Here is a 14,532-nt window from a genome sequence, read left to right as displayed (position 1 = left end):
GAAAAAATCTTGGGATGACAAGTGTGAGAATGTGGGCTAGAGCCACTTTGTGAAAAAAAAAGGCAAGGTTAGGTCTGTATTCAGTCCACCCCTCCTAAGATGCCACATAGTTTGGACCAACATTAAAAGTATCCAGTCCACCCCACCCAAGATGCCAGATAGCTGAGCCAGTTTTAAATGAGTGGATGAATGATGATACAGGACCAAATAGTGAAACGAGCTCTTTTCTATCAATACCACATTCATGTAGAGCTTTGAGCTAGATGTTTATCCTCTAGCATCTATGTCATGTTTTTATTTCTTACAGCTATGATCTGAAGGCCTTTATGGTTACTTGTTATTTTCTCTTTCCAAAAAATGTTATATGTATAGAATCATTTTAAATTACATGGATTGTATTCATTGGTAGAGTAATGTTACTTCCCTTTCCTTCCCTGTTCATGTGTCATAATTTCTTCACCACATAGAACTTATGTTTCTGAATCTGTAATTGGTTGCAGAAAAAGTAATGATACTGATATTTTAAGAACTTTGGTTTTACAGCATTCAGTGTGATCTATTTTATTAATATATTCTAAAACAAGAATAATTCATACATATTTTGCATTAGTTAAGTAGATCCTCCCACTTGCAATATTGTCCACCCGCTAATGCACGATAATACCTATCCCTGCAGTAGACTGGCCTTCCATCTGCAGCCTCAGATGCAGCTGCAGCTAGATCATCATCATCCATCACCTCGACAGGCAACCTTAGCAACTCCTCTTTTCTACAGTTTACACAAAGAAGACATAAAACAAGTAAATGGTGAGTTGGTTGCTTTAATCTCAAATCATCTTTAGAAGAATGAAAATTTTTTACCTGATATTGGGCTTTGAGTTGATCCTTGAAGTTGCAATACTTGACTGGCTCTCTTTTGTTGCAAATGTGGTCTGAAGGAAATCCTCCACTGGTGTAGAAAAGATGAATAGCAAAACAGCTGTAACAAGCAGCACTCCGGTGCCAACTAGTGTTTGTTTCAGCAACTTGACGACTGGTTTCACCTAGAACTCAAACAGTAGTTACTTTCTGCAAGTAAACCTCATTAATTATGTTTTATGAATAGAATGACATGGAAAGCAAGCATAAACACTTGATAAAGAGACTGAGTATGTTGTTCTATGTTATGCTTAACCAGATAGTGAAAGAAAAAGTATATTGTCCACACAAATTACCTGTACTTCTGGTTACCATTAGCAGAAGGGAATTTTTTTTTCTTTTCTCACGTGATAGATGACATGGTGAAAGATGTGAAATTGATGCCTGAAAGGGATATAGACTATAGAGAAACAAGTAGAAAGTTTGAAATGAGGTGGTAGATTGCTTCTGGTATATTATGGCGACAGACAGATGCAAATAGCACATATATAAGATAAAACAGTTCAAAATTGGTAAGAAAAACTGGATACAAGAAATACAAAAAATCCATATTTTTTGTTAAAGTAATATTTTGATTATAAATGAAATTTCTTGATACCAAGAAAGCTAGATGTGTGCCAATGCTCAACAGTCTGGAGGTTTTGTACCCAAAAGATATACAACTGTGCCAACAAGTTCCAATTTACTTATCATACTAATCCATGTATGAAATAAAATGTGATTACCTAACAGTACCTATTTTAACATTAAGCATATTTGTCCCAACAATCCATATATATAAAAATAAATAAATTAACCATAAACCATTGAGTCACTTGGCTTACTGTGGAATATTTTCACATTTTTGTCATTACTTAATATGAAACATTTCTTCCTATTAAACATAGACTTCTATGAACAACATTTTTTGGGTTGGGGAGGGATCAATAACGCATGTAATGTTTACCTTATAAGAACCCAACAGCCTGTCTCGAGCCAATACCTATGATGGATGAGAAAGGATGCTTTATCATCAGAAAGCCCACCAAGGTAATATGCGTCAATACTGAAAGCCACAAAATGCTAAGTTTATTTCCCATTAGTGCATCATGGAGTCTCTATAGCACTGACCTCTGGTGGCTTGACCCACATTTGTCCATCATACCATCCACTCTCTTCATAAGGTATCACTGCTGATAAGAGTCTATCTCCAACATAACTCCATCCCTGCAATAATTGACAGTATGAATAATTTAATATGTGTAGAAAAACAACTCTGCATGTAAGACTTGAGTGAGTGGTTGTAAGTAATAATGAGAACTAGGGGTTATTATTCTATTTAATATAAAATAAACTGATCAATAGATAATGTATGGAAATATGATTTAGTTTTTTTTGGGTAGAAATAATTTATCCAATCAAGATACCCCAATTTGCACTGTGTTTTGAGTAAAAAAAGGCTGAAAAGGGGGTAGACTTGCTACTGAAAATGCAGGGGATGCAGGGAACTCTGGCACATGCTCAGTTGAGTCGGCAATGTTGGATATAAAGCAACTCAAAAAAAAATGGTGAATCCTAAGTTCGCCGGATGGTGGAATTAAGCAAGAAAGTTATGGTTTTCTTTTCAGGAGGAAATAGCAGAACAACATAAATACTTTAACAGCCTTAAGCAAAAGGATTTTGAAAGGGAAAAGGTGATAAAGGGTCAACCAAAATTAGGTAAAAGGAAATTGATGGAGCTACAAGGCAGGTTTTCAAGTGGAAGAATTTGAAGATTCAACTATGAAAGCAAAGAAGGGTGAAAGGGATCAAGGAAAATCTATTGTGCCTAGAGGGATAGGTAGGGGCTCTAGGAGTGGTAAATTAATTCTTTGAGTGGTGTAAGACTGCTAGGTTGGCGTTGGATTTTGGTAAAGTGATAGGCGGGGGCACCTCAATTGAGTTATCTTGGTATTCATCTTGGTTGTGGGGATTCTATTTTCAAGCCATTCCGGTATTTTTTGAAGGTTTAGGAATCTATTCAAAAATGCTGACTTTTATTGGTGTGCATGGTGTGGTGGAGGATCTTGGGTATGGGTTCCCTTGTATATTTGAGGCTTAAAGACTTCTGGGGGCTGATGTTGGAAGTTGAAACTTTTTTTTATTTTCTCCTCCCATACAAATTTCCCTATAAAAAACAATGTTTATTATATTTATAATATCTCAGGGTTCTACACTGTCAGTTGTTGCTGATAGATTTGAATCTCAATTAGAAACATGGAGAGGTTAAATTTCAACCAGGGCATGTCACTAGACTGTAGCCATAGTACCTTTGCAGCCCATCTCTTTTTGAGAATGTTTATGTAAACAAATGATAAGCATAAAGTCATAAATCCAATTCCCTAGGACAAAATAATCTATGGATCTTCACTTTATATTAGAAATTAGCTCTTAGAATTCTTCTTTTCGGAGATCCTTTTCTTTGTCGTAATTAGAGATTTAGTAGGTGAGATACTACAGTATTTATTCTTCAATATCATCTCTACAAATTCATGCATGTAATCTCAGAAGGAATTGAACCTAACATGGAGAAGGAGGTACCAGATATATCCGCAAGACAACTAATGACACCAAGAACAGAGTTCCAGTTCCAGCAGCTAGCACAAACCTTAGAGGTTCCTGCAATATCGGAAAGGAGTGATCTTTTAAATATGTACATTGCAGACAAATTTCCTACAAGAAAGGTTTGTAATGTATATATCTACAATATTCATATAACGAGGGATCATACAAGTATGCGATTGACTTGTATATTTTGTTTGCCTCTATGAGAGCCAGAGCTGCATCAGAATACCCAAAAAGGAAATTAGATATTTTATTTGAGGAACATGATCAACATACTATGTGATCATATTCACGTGGATGGAGGCTCCCATGCTTTATACCAAGATGCCCAAATACCTATCCATGCCTAGCATAGAGGTATCAGATGCAATACTTGTTGGATACAATGCCAGATACTGCATGGATACTTTAGAGTACCTTGTAGCATTAACACTTCTATGTTATGTAAAATGGTTTTTAATAAATTATGTTATTGAATTTCCAAAATGACATTTGGTTTAAAAAATTAGATACAAATTCATGACATAACCATATCACATGGGATATACATATCAGCGTCCAGGATATCCCCATTTCCCATATCTGTGTCCATGTTCATGTCTGTATCTGCATCATAGCTTTATCTGTTAAGTGATACAGCATACTGATTTCATTTGAATTTCTATCATCGAAAACAAGATGGATTCTACATCTTTTCATGATAAAATATATATGATCATTTTTCTGGAAGATACAAGTCTTTGAAGAGAATTCTAGCCAAGTAGGCTTCTGAGGTAAAATTGTGTCCCCTAGTCTGCAATAAAAGCATTTATAAACTCAAGAAATCATGAACCATATATGAACCACTGGTCTTTACCTAATTACAATTCATATAAATATCAGTTCAAAAAAGGCAATAAACTAAATTTTGGATAGGAACCAAAATTTGTTTTTTCTCCATTTCTTAGTCATAATCATAGATGTGTGACCCAAAATCTTACTAGGTTTATCCATATAAATAATCAATTCCTACATTTCCTTGTCCATATCTTAGATCCCTAATACACCTTTAACTATACTTGGAATTCTATATGTGATGATAGAAAGCTAATGAGAGAAAGAAAGCAGGATAAGAAAAAGGCAGACTCAAAACTCTAGTTGCAGTTATCAGCTATTTTTATTCTAGAACCCTAAATGCATATGCTGTATTCCTGTTTGGTAGAAGAAAAGCTATTTTATGGGATTATAAGAGAGGGAATGGACTGGCGTATCACAATAGCACAAATAATGAGTTGTGCTCCAGAACCTTAAACGCATTATGTTGTCCAGTACAATGGAGAACATAAAGTACTTTCTGAGATTTTAAGAGACACAATAGACTCTGAAGTAACACAACTGCCTAAAAACATCTTGTATCAACTGGTAGTAAATGGTCCTGTCTAGGATTGACTTAGATCCATAATTGGAGGAAAAAAAGAAATAAGAAAAAATCTTTCCTTAATTTTTCTTAGTTTTTCATTCTAAGCTGAGGGCACTGCAGTAACTTTTGCAGACATAAATCCCATGTTAAATTTGCATCTTCAGCCTACTTCTGGATTTTGAAGGTATTCTTATGCTCAGTGTGAAGGCTAATCAGATGAGAAATTTGAGGTAACTACTTGCATAAAGCTAAGCTAAACTTTAGAAAATAATAGTCCCTGGTTGTTCTCCTTAAACATGTTGAAATCAGGCAACCTTGGTTGTTATGTGTTTGGTTAGCGTTTATATATGGTCAATCATTACCAAAGGTTTATGCTCAGGGAACATGAGAAGAAGAGAAGATGACTCACTTGAAATGGAACATATGGGGAGATTGGAATGCACAGGCTGGTAGGGAGCATAAGAAGCAGAGAAGATAAATCACTTGAAATAGAACATATGGGGAGCTTGGAATGCACAGGTTGGCACCCAAAATCAAATTCTAACAAAGCATTAAAGAAACTCAGTCCATTATTCAGCAAAACCTCATAATTTAACCTCTGATTTATGCTTCTAAGTTATCTTTTTATGCTTCCTTAAAGGAAAAAGAAAAGGTTTCCAACTTAAAATATCATAAGGTCTGATTCAAACTAGTGTTTCACTAGTGGTCTTTGGTTGCCTTTTGGAACCCCCAAACATGTTATTTGTCTCAAACTACCTCTCTTACCCAGATTGCTTTTCATGAAGATGTCAGCTTGTTGAGGTGGAAGGGTCTGGTTTGTGCCACAGACCTGGATCCTTTGCTTGTGGACTTCCAAATTGCTAACCCACTTGCTCACCAGAAAATAAAAGGATGGGGATGTGGGGTCTAGGGAGAAAAAGAAATAGCGCGAAATGTATCAACTGGATTGGATCTCTTCACACTAATTACTAGTTAATGACCACCCTGTAGTACAGAGTAACTATACCTATGAATTTTGTTGGGACCCACTATCCATGCAGTAAATTTAGGTTGTTTTTTTTTCTATTTGATTTAAGAGACCAAATTAGGTTTGATTTGTAATTAACAACCAACTTTATCCAAAAGAACAAACCCACACCATGTGACATATTGAAAGCCTTCATGTTGGGTTTTTATTTGAGTTAGGAAACTAAATTAGACATGATTTGTTACTAAAAGATATGAAGTGACTTTTTAATCTGAGTTAAAATTTATTTGCTCCTTTTTTTCTCAGTGGGAAGCTAGCCACATGTTTGATGAAGAAGACCTATGACTTTTTAATCTGAATTAAAATTTATTTGCTCCTTTTACTCAGTGGGAGTCTAGCCACATGTTTGATGAAGAAGACCTGTGACTTTTTAATCTGAGTTAAAATTTCTTTGCTCCTTTTTCTCAGTGGGAGGCTAGCCACATGTTTGATGAAGAAGACCAGTGACTTTTTAATCTGAGTTAAAATTTATTTGCTCCTTTTTCTCAGTGGGAGGCTAGCCACATGTTTGTTGAAGAAGACCTGCACGAGGGCTATACTTTAATATATATGTTAGATTTTATATGGTAATTGTAGATGATGGAAATGCCCTCCTTAAGGGTGAAGGATGATACCATTTCATAGAGTTTGCCTGGTTTGGAATCAATACCATCTACATCCTATATCATCCTATCTACTGGTTAGAATCAATTGAACACTATTTGAGATTTTGTAAGCTTTTTAGATTATAATAATTAGATATGGAAATATAAATATTAAAGATGCAATTTTCCAGATAAAATATTTTGTTCCCACTTGGCATTCTATTGTAGCAGGAGAGTGTCTTCATTTTCAGCTTACCCTAGAAGGATTAAAGCTTGCAGCTGCTATTGGTGCTCCCAGAACTGTAAAAGCTACTAACCACAAACCTCCAAGACGTGTGAAGAAAGACCCTGGACTCAGTTCGCCCCATGAATATAATGGTCCATCCTTCAGAGCTGAGTACTCATTTACCTGTTATAAGACCAGGTAACTGTAAGTATGAATGCATGATAATATATGCATACGGAGCATCAATTAGTTGTTTGAAGTCTGACACCTGCTTCAGGAAGGGAGGCTGGGAATATCACTTACTTTCTAATACAATTTATTTTGGGGGGAAGAGGGTTTCTGTTCACAGTCTTCATGTGTTCATACACATCATAGAACAAAATTTAGTATGTAGCTTTTTAGAGGAGTTGGGTTTCAATGAATAGAAATTATGGTATTTTACTGGACAAGTCGGATAGGAATCAGCTAAATTTTCAAATTTAAGCCATTGCTTAACATAAGGTCCCATTTGAAAAACACTTCTCAGACGACTTATATTTTTGATCATGTGGTTTTAGTTTGTCACTCTTCTACATGTCTTGATTATACTGGCATTTGTTAAGGATAACTCTTCAGCCACATCACCAACGTAATATGGATAAACATTGGGCTCCAACCGAACATGTTGTAACCATTTTTTGAGTTTAAATTTCTTATTGTTGTAACTTTATTTCAATGTAATAGTATATATATCATTAATAGAAACGAGATACACAAGTCTTTCAGTTTATTTTGAGTCTATGGTATCAGAACCTGTTTAACCAAGTGGTCTAGTGTTCGGTCCTCATTGCCCCATTATAATTAATTAAATTTCGGCACAAGTATAGGCAGGCCAATGGTGAGGGGACATGTTAGAAAATAAAAACCTAATCAGGACCTCACCTAACAGAGTAACTGTACAAAGGTTTTCAGTTTATTTTGAGTCTCCTTAACATTCTATTTCTACGAAATTCCTTGGTAGAATAATCACTTGACACTGATCATATTGTTCTAGACAGATTTACATTCAATCCGTTTAAAATCAACCAAAACAAAAACTGATGCTTTCAGTTCATCCTCCCGTATTGCCACTGTAAAATTTAAAGGTAATAGTATAATACTTAAGAGTGATAGACTTACATCCATCTATTAAGTAGTTGCACAGACTACAGAGTGGTTACAAATGGTTCAGGGCACTCCATACTTACAGGTCTCTGCTCAAAAGGAACTTCAATTTCCAGCCCAGGATCCCATTTTCTACCTGCAAATCCACTTCCACCGCCATTTTTCTCATCTTTCAAGGCCTTGACGCGAATCAAACGCAATGGATATCGAATGCCCCCAAGCCGGAGGAGCCAAGAACCTGGATTGCTTCCAATCGTAGTGGGCTTGACATCAGATATTATGTGGCAAGAAACATATTGTAGTCTGAGCATCTTTTTTCTTGTACAGTTGATCCCGGCCGGGAACTCTAGTCAAGGAAGAAGAGAGGAGAGAGGAGGTTTATGAACTCTCTAGTCTCTAGTTGGGAGGACTGCCATCTTCGCGACCGTGCATTTTTTACGTGGAGAGAAATATTGGCACAGAAAATAATGTTTATTTCTTTTTATTATGTTATTATCCAAATCTCAGCACTCAGCTCAGACTCTGTTATGATCCTTTATTTCTTTCTTATTGTATAATTGCAATCTTTTTTAGTGGCTGAGAATGCAGGAGTGGGAGGCGCAGCTTGTGACACGTGGTGGGTCGTTTTTCGCACGGTGCTTTCTGTGCTCAGCTCATGTTTCCATGGTCTTCCCTGCTTCCCGTGCAGAGAGAACCACGGCATTCAGTTAAAATCGCTGGACGGTCTCCTTCACATGGTCTACAATTAGAATGTAGAAGATTTGAAGTTCTTTGATGTAAAAGTCAAGTAAAATATTCGTCTTAGGACAAAAGTACGGCACAAACATTGATCATTGATGTGGAGCCAGGCTAGCCATCCTTATTCCTTTTGAGCGTTACGAATGTAATGGGACAGCTGTTAGATATTGAATGACAGAATGAGTGTGCAGCTGATCCGCGCTCACGAATATGTTCGTTCTGGGAGTTGCTAAAGCGCAGCGGCTTATGGCTTTTCAAGGGATACATCAGATTCAGAATAACCCAGTCGGCTATATACTCCAGATTCATTGCGATTGTGTTCATTGACTCATTGTATAGGAGAGAAAATCCATTTGAATACAAACGCATATCTCACCATGGAATTGGGATCCACCATGTATGAGATATTGGTAGGGTGTTGGGACTTGGGACGTATACTGTTTGCAGGAGAACCCAACTCGTTTTAGGAGGGTTCAGCTGAACATTCAGCTCAACTGGTTCATTTGCTTAGAGACGTTCTCGAAATTATATAAAGTGACTGAATTAAGGATAAAAATTTCGATATAATGTTTTTAAAACCGGATTGGACCGGACGGTTGGACCGGAAAATTTTGAGAACCAGTTAGGTGATTGGTTATGTTTTACCCCAGAACCGTTACTTGCTAAAAAACTGTTGATTTGGTCAATAAGTTGATTTGGGTGGTCGAATCATTCAACGGTTTAGTCGGTTTTTTATTTTTTGATAGAACGGGCTGTCCATTCGGTTTGAACGGGCGGACCATTCAACCCAAAAACCGGACCTCTGACTGGTTTGTTGTCCGGATCAGTTTTAAAAAACCTTGTGATACATTTGGTTCCCGATACACCTGTTTACTAAAACACTGTCTATAGTTTCATGAATTTACTAAAACTTACCCCATAGTTTGTGTTTTACTAAAACATCCCCTTTAATTTGCAATCTATTTACTTAATTGACCTTCTATTAGATCAAAGTGGAAAATGACAGTTTGAACCCTAACAACCATTCAAATAAATTTAATCAAAATAAATAAAAAAAACAAAAATACCATTTTTGCCCTTAATAAAACATGGACAACTACTATATTTTCTCTATTTGATCAATTTTGTTTTCTATGCAAAAAGTGCTAGGGGTATTTTTGGAATAAACAACCATGGATCCATTCCCTTTAACATTTTCACACAGTTTAGGGGTATTTTTTGAATAAACAACCTTGGGTCCATGCTATTAAACATTGTCCACCTAATTTAAGTGATCATATTACTATTATCAAATGGCAAAATAAAGAGTTCTTAATGAAAGGTCCATTAAGTAAATAGGTTGCAGACTATATAAGAGATGCTTTAGTAAAATGCAAACTATATGGTAGATTTAATTAAATCCATAAACTATAGATGATGTTCTAATAAATGATCATTTTTTAATATATATATATATATATATATATATATATATATATATATATATATATTGAAACTAAAACTTAAAAAAAAAAAACTAAGTAAATGGAGGGAAGTATCATTCAAAGTGCCAATACAGAGGTGTATAGCTTAAAGGTTATTTATATTAGGCCACCTTAGAAAGACAAAAGCTTTGCCATACGGTTGTAAATGGATCGGATTATATGGGTATTCGTAAAAATATCCGAATCCAATAAGAATTCATCGAATTTTCAAAATTATGATTTGAATTCGAATTTGAATATCTTATTGGATACCTTATTTGATTTAAATTGTAAGAAACGACTTGATTTGTAGATAAATACAATACACCGCAATGTCCTGACTTTGCACATTATGGCAATGTAGTTAACTTGAGAGTGCACTTTATTGCTCTTCCGTTGCTTTGAGAACCCATTTTTCTGCGTTCCTTTTTTTATAGGTTTTATTTATTTTATTTTTCAAAAATATGATTAAAATTGGACATAATTATGTTTTGATTCCCAAAACATTTTTGGAGACCTAACATCTCAAAACTATGCATTAGATTCTCAAAACCAACTCATAGCACAGACTCTCAAATTCTCCATTTTCAAACGTGTCAAACCCAATTCCCACAATCTCTCAAAACCAACATTTTCAAAGTCTCAAACCCAACTCTCACAGCCTCTCTCCGTTTGCAGATTTTCGGCCCTCAAACACTTCCAAACATCATGTAAGAGGCCAACCCCTTTTTTAGAAAAAAAACACAAAAACAAAAAAAAAAACAACTAAAAACACAAAAAAAAATAAAGAATAAAACTAACCGGGTCGATGTGTGACCCGTTTTACCATTCATGCGAAGAAGACAACCGAAATGGGTATGTTGTGACCCGTTTTCGATAAACCTGAATTTGAACCGCCGGGCCATCTGTCCCAACTCCCAATCCGTATACTGTATGGGTCCTCCATGACCCGTGTATAATACAGGTCATCTATATATATCTACAACCAACTTAAATTTATAATAATTACAAGCAATATTATTAAACTTGTTACTTTAACAATAGTATTTGATGGAAACCAGCTCTATTGACAATACTGAAAAAATACTGAAAATCTGAATTTTAATTAGAAAATACTGAAAAATGACAAACAATTAATTAGGAAATACTGAAAATTATTTTTTGATTAATGTTTTATTTAAAAATTAACTGAAATTTGTTACTAGTGATATTGCAAAAATGGCAAACAATTAATTAAAAGATACTAAAAAGACAAAAAAAAGTTAATTTTCAACTAAACATTATTGAAAGATTAGTAAAAATTAATAAAATACAGAATTTGCAATCATAAATTACTTTTTGCTGAAATTAATTTTTTGGTGAAAAATTATTAACAAGAAATTATTGAAGTTTTAATAAAGATTATTCAAAATTTACTCATAAATTCATTTTTGCTCAAAATTAAAGAAAAAATGCTGAAGCATAATGAAAAAAAATATAATGAAAACTCACAGTAATTACGAAAATGCACATTTTGATTATTAAAAATTATTGAAAATAACTGAAAATTGTTGAAAAACTATTAAAATACTACAAATTATTGAGAATTGCTGAAAATTAATGAAAAAATATTGGAAATACTGAAAATGCAAAATAATTCGGAAAATTAATTGAAAACTATTAAATAATACTTAAAAGAAATAAAGATTTGTTGAAATTAATATTCTAGTGGCCACCAATTAGGATATCCTTTTGATCTTTTTTTGTCATAAAATATAACAATAACAAATCATATGTAAAAAATTATTATTTTCAAATAATCGTCAACAATTTATTATCTTTGTTAAAAATATTAATAATTAATCCAATCAAATTATTGAAATTTAACTGATTTTTTTATTAATGAAATTTCAAAACTAACAAAAAATTAATGAAAAATATTGAAAAGACAAAAAAAATTAATTTCCAACTGAAAATTATTGAAAGATTAGTAAAAATTAATAAAAATTAATGAGAATTATTGAAAATTAATAAAAATACTGAAAATGTAATCATAAATTATTTTTTTCTGAAATTAAATTTTCAGTGAAAATTTATTAAAAATCAAATAGAAAATTTTGAAATTTTATAAAGATTATTCAAAATTTACTCATTAATTCATTTTTGCTAAAAATTAATGAAACAAATACTGAAAACCCATGGTAATTATGAAAATGCACATTTTGATTATTGAAAATAACTGAAAATTGTTGAAAAATTATTGAAAATGCAAAAATTACTAAAAATTATTCAGAAGTGCTGAAAATTAGTGAAAAATACTGGAAATACCGCAATTGCAAAATAATTCTGAAAATTAATTGAAAACTTTTAAAAATACTTAAAAGAAATCAAGATTTGTTGAAATTAACTTTCTAGTGGCAAACAATTTGAATTTTCTTTTGATATTTTTTGTTAAAATATAAAACTAACAAATAATATGTAAAAAATAATTATTTTTGTTAAATAATTATCAATAATTTATTATTTTTGTTAAAATATTAATAATTAATCTAAATTACTATATTACTAAATTATTTTTGCAACAAATTATTAAAATAAAGATTAAATGTTTTCAACAACATTGCATTCCTTATAATATTTATCAGTTTTTGTTGTTTTACCTTCCATTGACAAATCCCATGCATCTCACGAGTCCCCATGTAAATAATTAATAAATCATTTTGATACTTTTTTGTCATCAAATTAGATATCACATTTTCACATGCATTGCATGGGTCCTCGCGAGTATATATATAGCACGACGGTCTACCTCGCCATGCCTCTCCTTGCTCCATTATCCCTACCCTGCATTTTCCTTGACTCTCTCTACTCTCCCCTTCCCACCACTCCTATTAAGCCAATTCAACACCCTCTTATCTCCATTTCCTAATTAGCTCAATATATTTTATCAAAAACCTCTCTCTACCCAAATAACTACTCTCCTTAACTAGCTCAACTCATCTCTCTCTCTCTCTCTTTCTCTCTCTCTCTCTCTCTCTCTCTCTCTCTCTCTCTCTCTCTCTCTCTCTCTCTCTCTCTCTCTCTCTATTCGATCCATTTAACTAAAGTGATGTGGTTTATTGGATCAAGTACGGTTTGGTTTTTATTAATCCGACCCGTTTACTTTGAATGGTATATTACCTATTGTTTATAACTAATAATTTCATTTTATTTTATTATAAATCATACCAAAATAAATTAATTATTTTCATAATTAGTTCAAAGTTCCCAAACAATACTACTATTTTTAATAATTAATAGTTTTCCTTTTAGTAATAATTTTGGGATTAATTACTAATGTTGTCAGCAATTATAGTTTACCAAAATAAATTAATTCTTTCATGACTAATTGAAAAAACCAAAATTCACTTAAAGTCTATTATTTATATCCATGATTTATTAAAAATTTCCAAAATTTAATACAAAATATATTATTGTTTTTAGTAATTAATATTAGTGATGTAATAATAATTCATGATTAATTGATTAGTGATATATTACCAAAAAAATAATTAATTATTTTATTAATATTAAAAATTAAAAATTGGTTCATGAATAATTAAATTGATTATTAAATTAACTATTATTATTAATAATAGTAATATTTTTATAAATTAAGAATTATAAAATTTATTAATTCATAATTCATAATTATTAACTATAATTATAAATCTATTAATAATTTTTTAAATACTAATTATACAAATTAAAAATATTTATTAACTATTTATTTTTATGAATAATTAAAAATGCCATAAAATATTACTATTCTTAGTAATTAATATTACTATTAATAACTATAAATTAAAATTGGTGCTATTAATTACTAGTAGGGACCCTTCGATGCACGAGTTTTGTTAAAAGAATTTGAGGCAAAAGGAGCTAGGGGTGTATCTTGGGTTGGGTGGGCCTAACTCGAGAGCCTAACCTAGTTCAACCCAAGCTTTTGCACAACTTGGGCTTAAGTATTTGAACTTCAAGCTAGGTTTAGGCCAAAAAACTTAAGGCTAACCTAAATTGAAGTTGGGTTTGGGTTGAGACCTCAAGTAGCTTAAGCTCGACCCAACCCAATTTGAGCATGTGCCAACATTTTATGATATACATATTTACATATTATCAATATGCTCTACCTAAAATTAGGCTATAAAGTTCAATACACCCAAACCCAAGTCTAGCCCCCAAGATGTTAGGTTAAGCTTGGGTTGGGGCTAAGTTGGTAAACTTGGGTGTTTAGTAAGTTATTAGTAATTATTTTTATTCTATTTGCGTTATATATTAGTAAATTATTAATAATTATTGAAAATTACCAGTAATTTTTCTCTTGCCAACCTAGGCCTGACCCAAGCTTTAACCCAACATCTTGAATTGGGCATAGGATTGGACATATTGAGCTTTGTAGCCCAATTTCTAGGTAGAATATATTGATAATATGT

The 14,532-nt window shown here is 32.8% G+C and overlaps 1 protein-coding gene and 1 long non-coding RNA gene across 6 annotated transcripts; one reads left to right on the top strand and one right to left on the bottom strand.

Moving 5' to 3' along the window:
* Nucleotides 1-490: 490 nt before the first annotated feature.
* Nucleotides 491-8,422, bottom strand: CGLD27 (DUF1230 family protein (DUF1230)). Of its 4 annotated transcripts, none has more exons than XM_088944403.1 (8): nt 4,236-4,324; nt 4,050-4,118; nt 3,668-3,716; nt 3,478-3,555; nt 2,029-2,124; nt 1,865-1,900; nt 862-1,043; nt 491-769 (listed from the first exon to the last, which is right to left on the bottom strand). In XM_088944403.1, exons 1-8 carry the CDS (start codon nt 4,307-4,309, stop codon nt 607-609), a joined length of 747 nt encoding a protein of 248 aa, XP_088800529.1. In that variant the 5' UTR covers nt 4,310-4,324; the 3' UTR covers nt 491-606. The 4 variants fall into 4 exon arrangements, with proteins under 4 accessions (XP_088800529.1, XP_088800531.1, XP_088800528.1 ...); XM_088944405.1 differs by having other exon boundaries at nt 4,031-4,118; nt 4,236-4,294; XM_088944402.1 differs by lacking the exons at nt 3,668-3,716; nt 4,050-4,118; nt 4,236-4,324 and adding exons at nt 6,768-6,920; nt 7,964-8,422.
* On the top strand, nt 672-7,506 carry LOC148850173 (uncharacterized). 2 transcript variants are annotated; one of them, XR_016099153.1, is made up of 2 exons: nt 672-807; nt 6,743-7,506. It is a non-coding gene; the product is annotated as an uncharacterized LOC148850173 (long non-coding RNA). The 2 variants fall into 2 exon arrangements; XR_016099154.1 differs by having other exon boundaries at nt 677-807; nt 6,740-7,506.
* Nucleotides 8,423-14,532: the final 6,110 nt, after the last annotated feature.

The sequence above is a fragment of the Nelumbo lutea genome, chromosome 5, assembly GCF_056320005.1.
Source record: "Nelumbo lutea isolate HS-2025 chromosome 5, American lotus-T2T, whole genome shotgun sequence".
Classification (NCBI taxonomy): domain Eukaryota; kingdom Viridiplantae; phylum Streptophyta; class Magnoliopsida; order Proteales; family Nelumbonaceae; genus Nelumbo; species Nelumbo lutea.
This window is presented reverse-complemented; position numbering and strand designations above follow the sequence as displayed.

What these genes read in the sequence shown, in the direction of transcription:
- CGLD27 (XM_088944402.1), bottom strand. Translation starts at nt 8,191, where the DNA reads ATGCTCAGACTACAATATGTTTCTTGCCACATAATATCTGATGTCAAG. An exon ending in TTGTCTTGCGGATATATCTG is followed by an intron (nt 2,125 to 3,477) that starts GTACCTCCTTCT and finishes CAATTATTGCAG; the next exon opens with GGATGGAGTTATGTTGGAGA. An exon ending in AACTCAAAGCCCAATATCAG is followed by an intron (nt 770 to 861) that starts GTAAAAAATTTT and finishes TGTAAACTGTAG; the next exon opens with AAAAGAGGAGTTGCTAAGGT.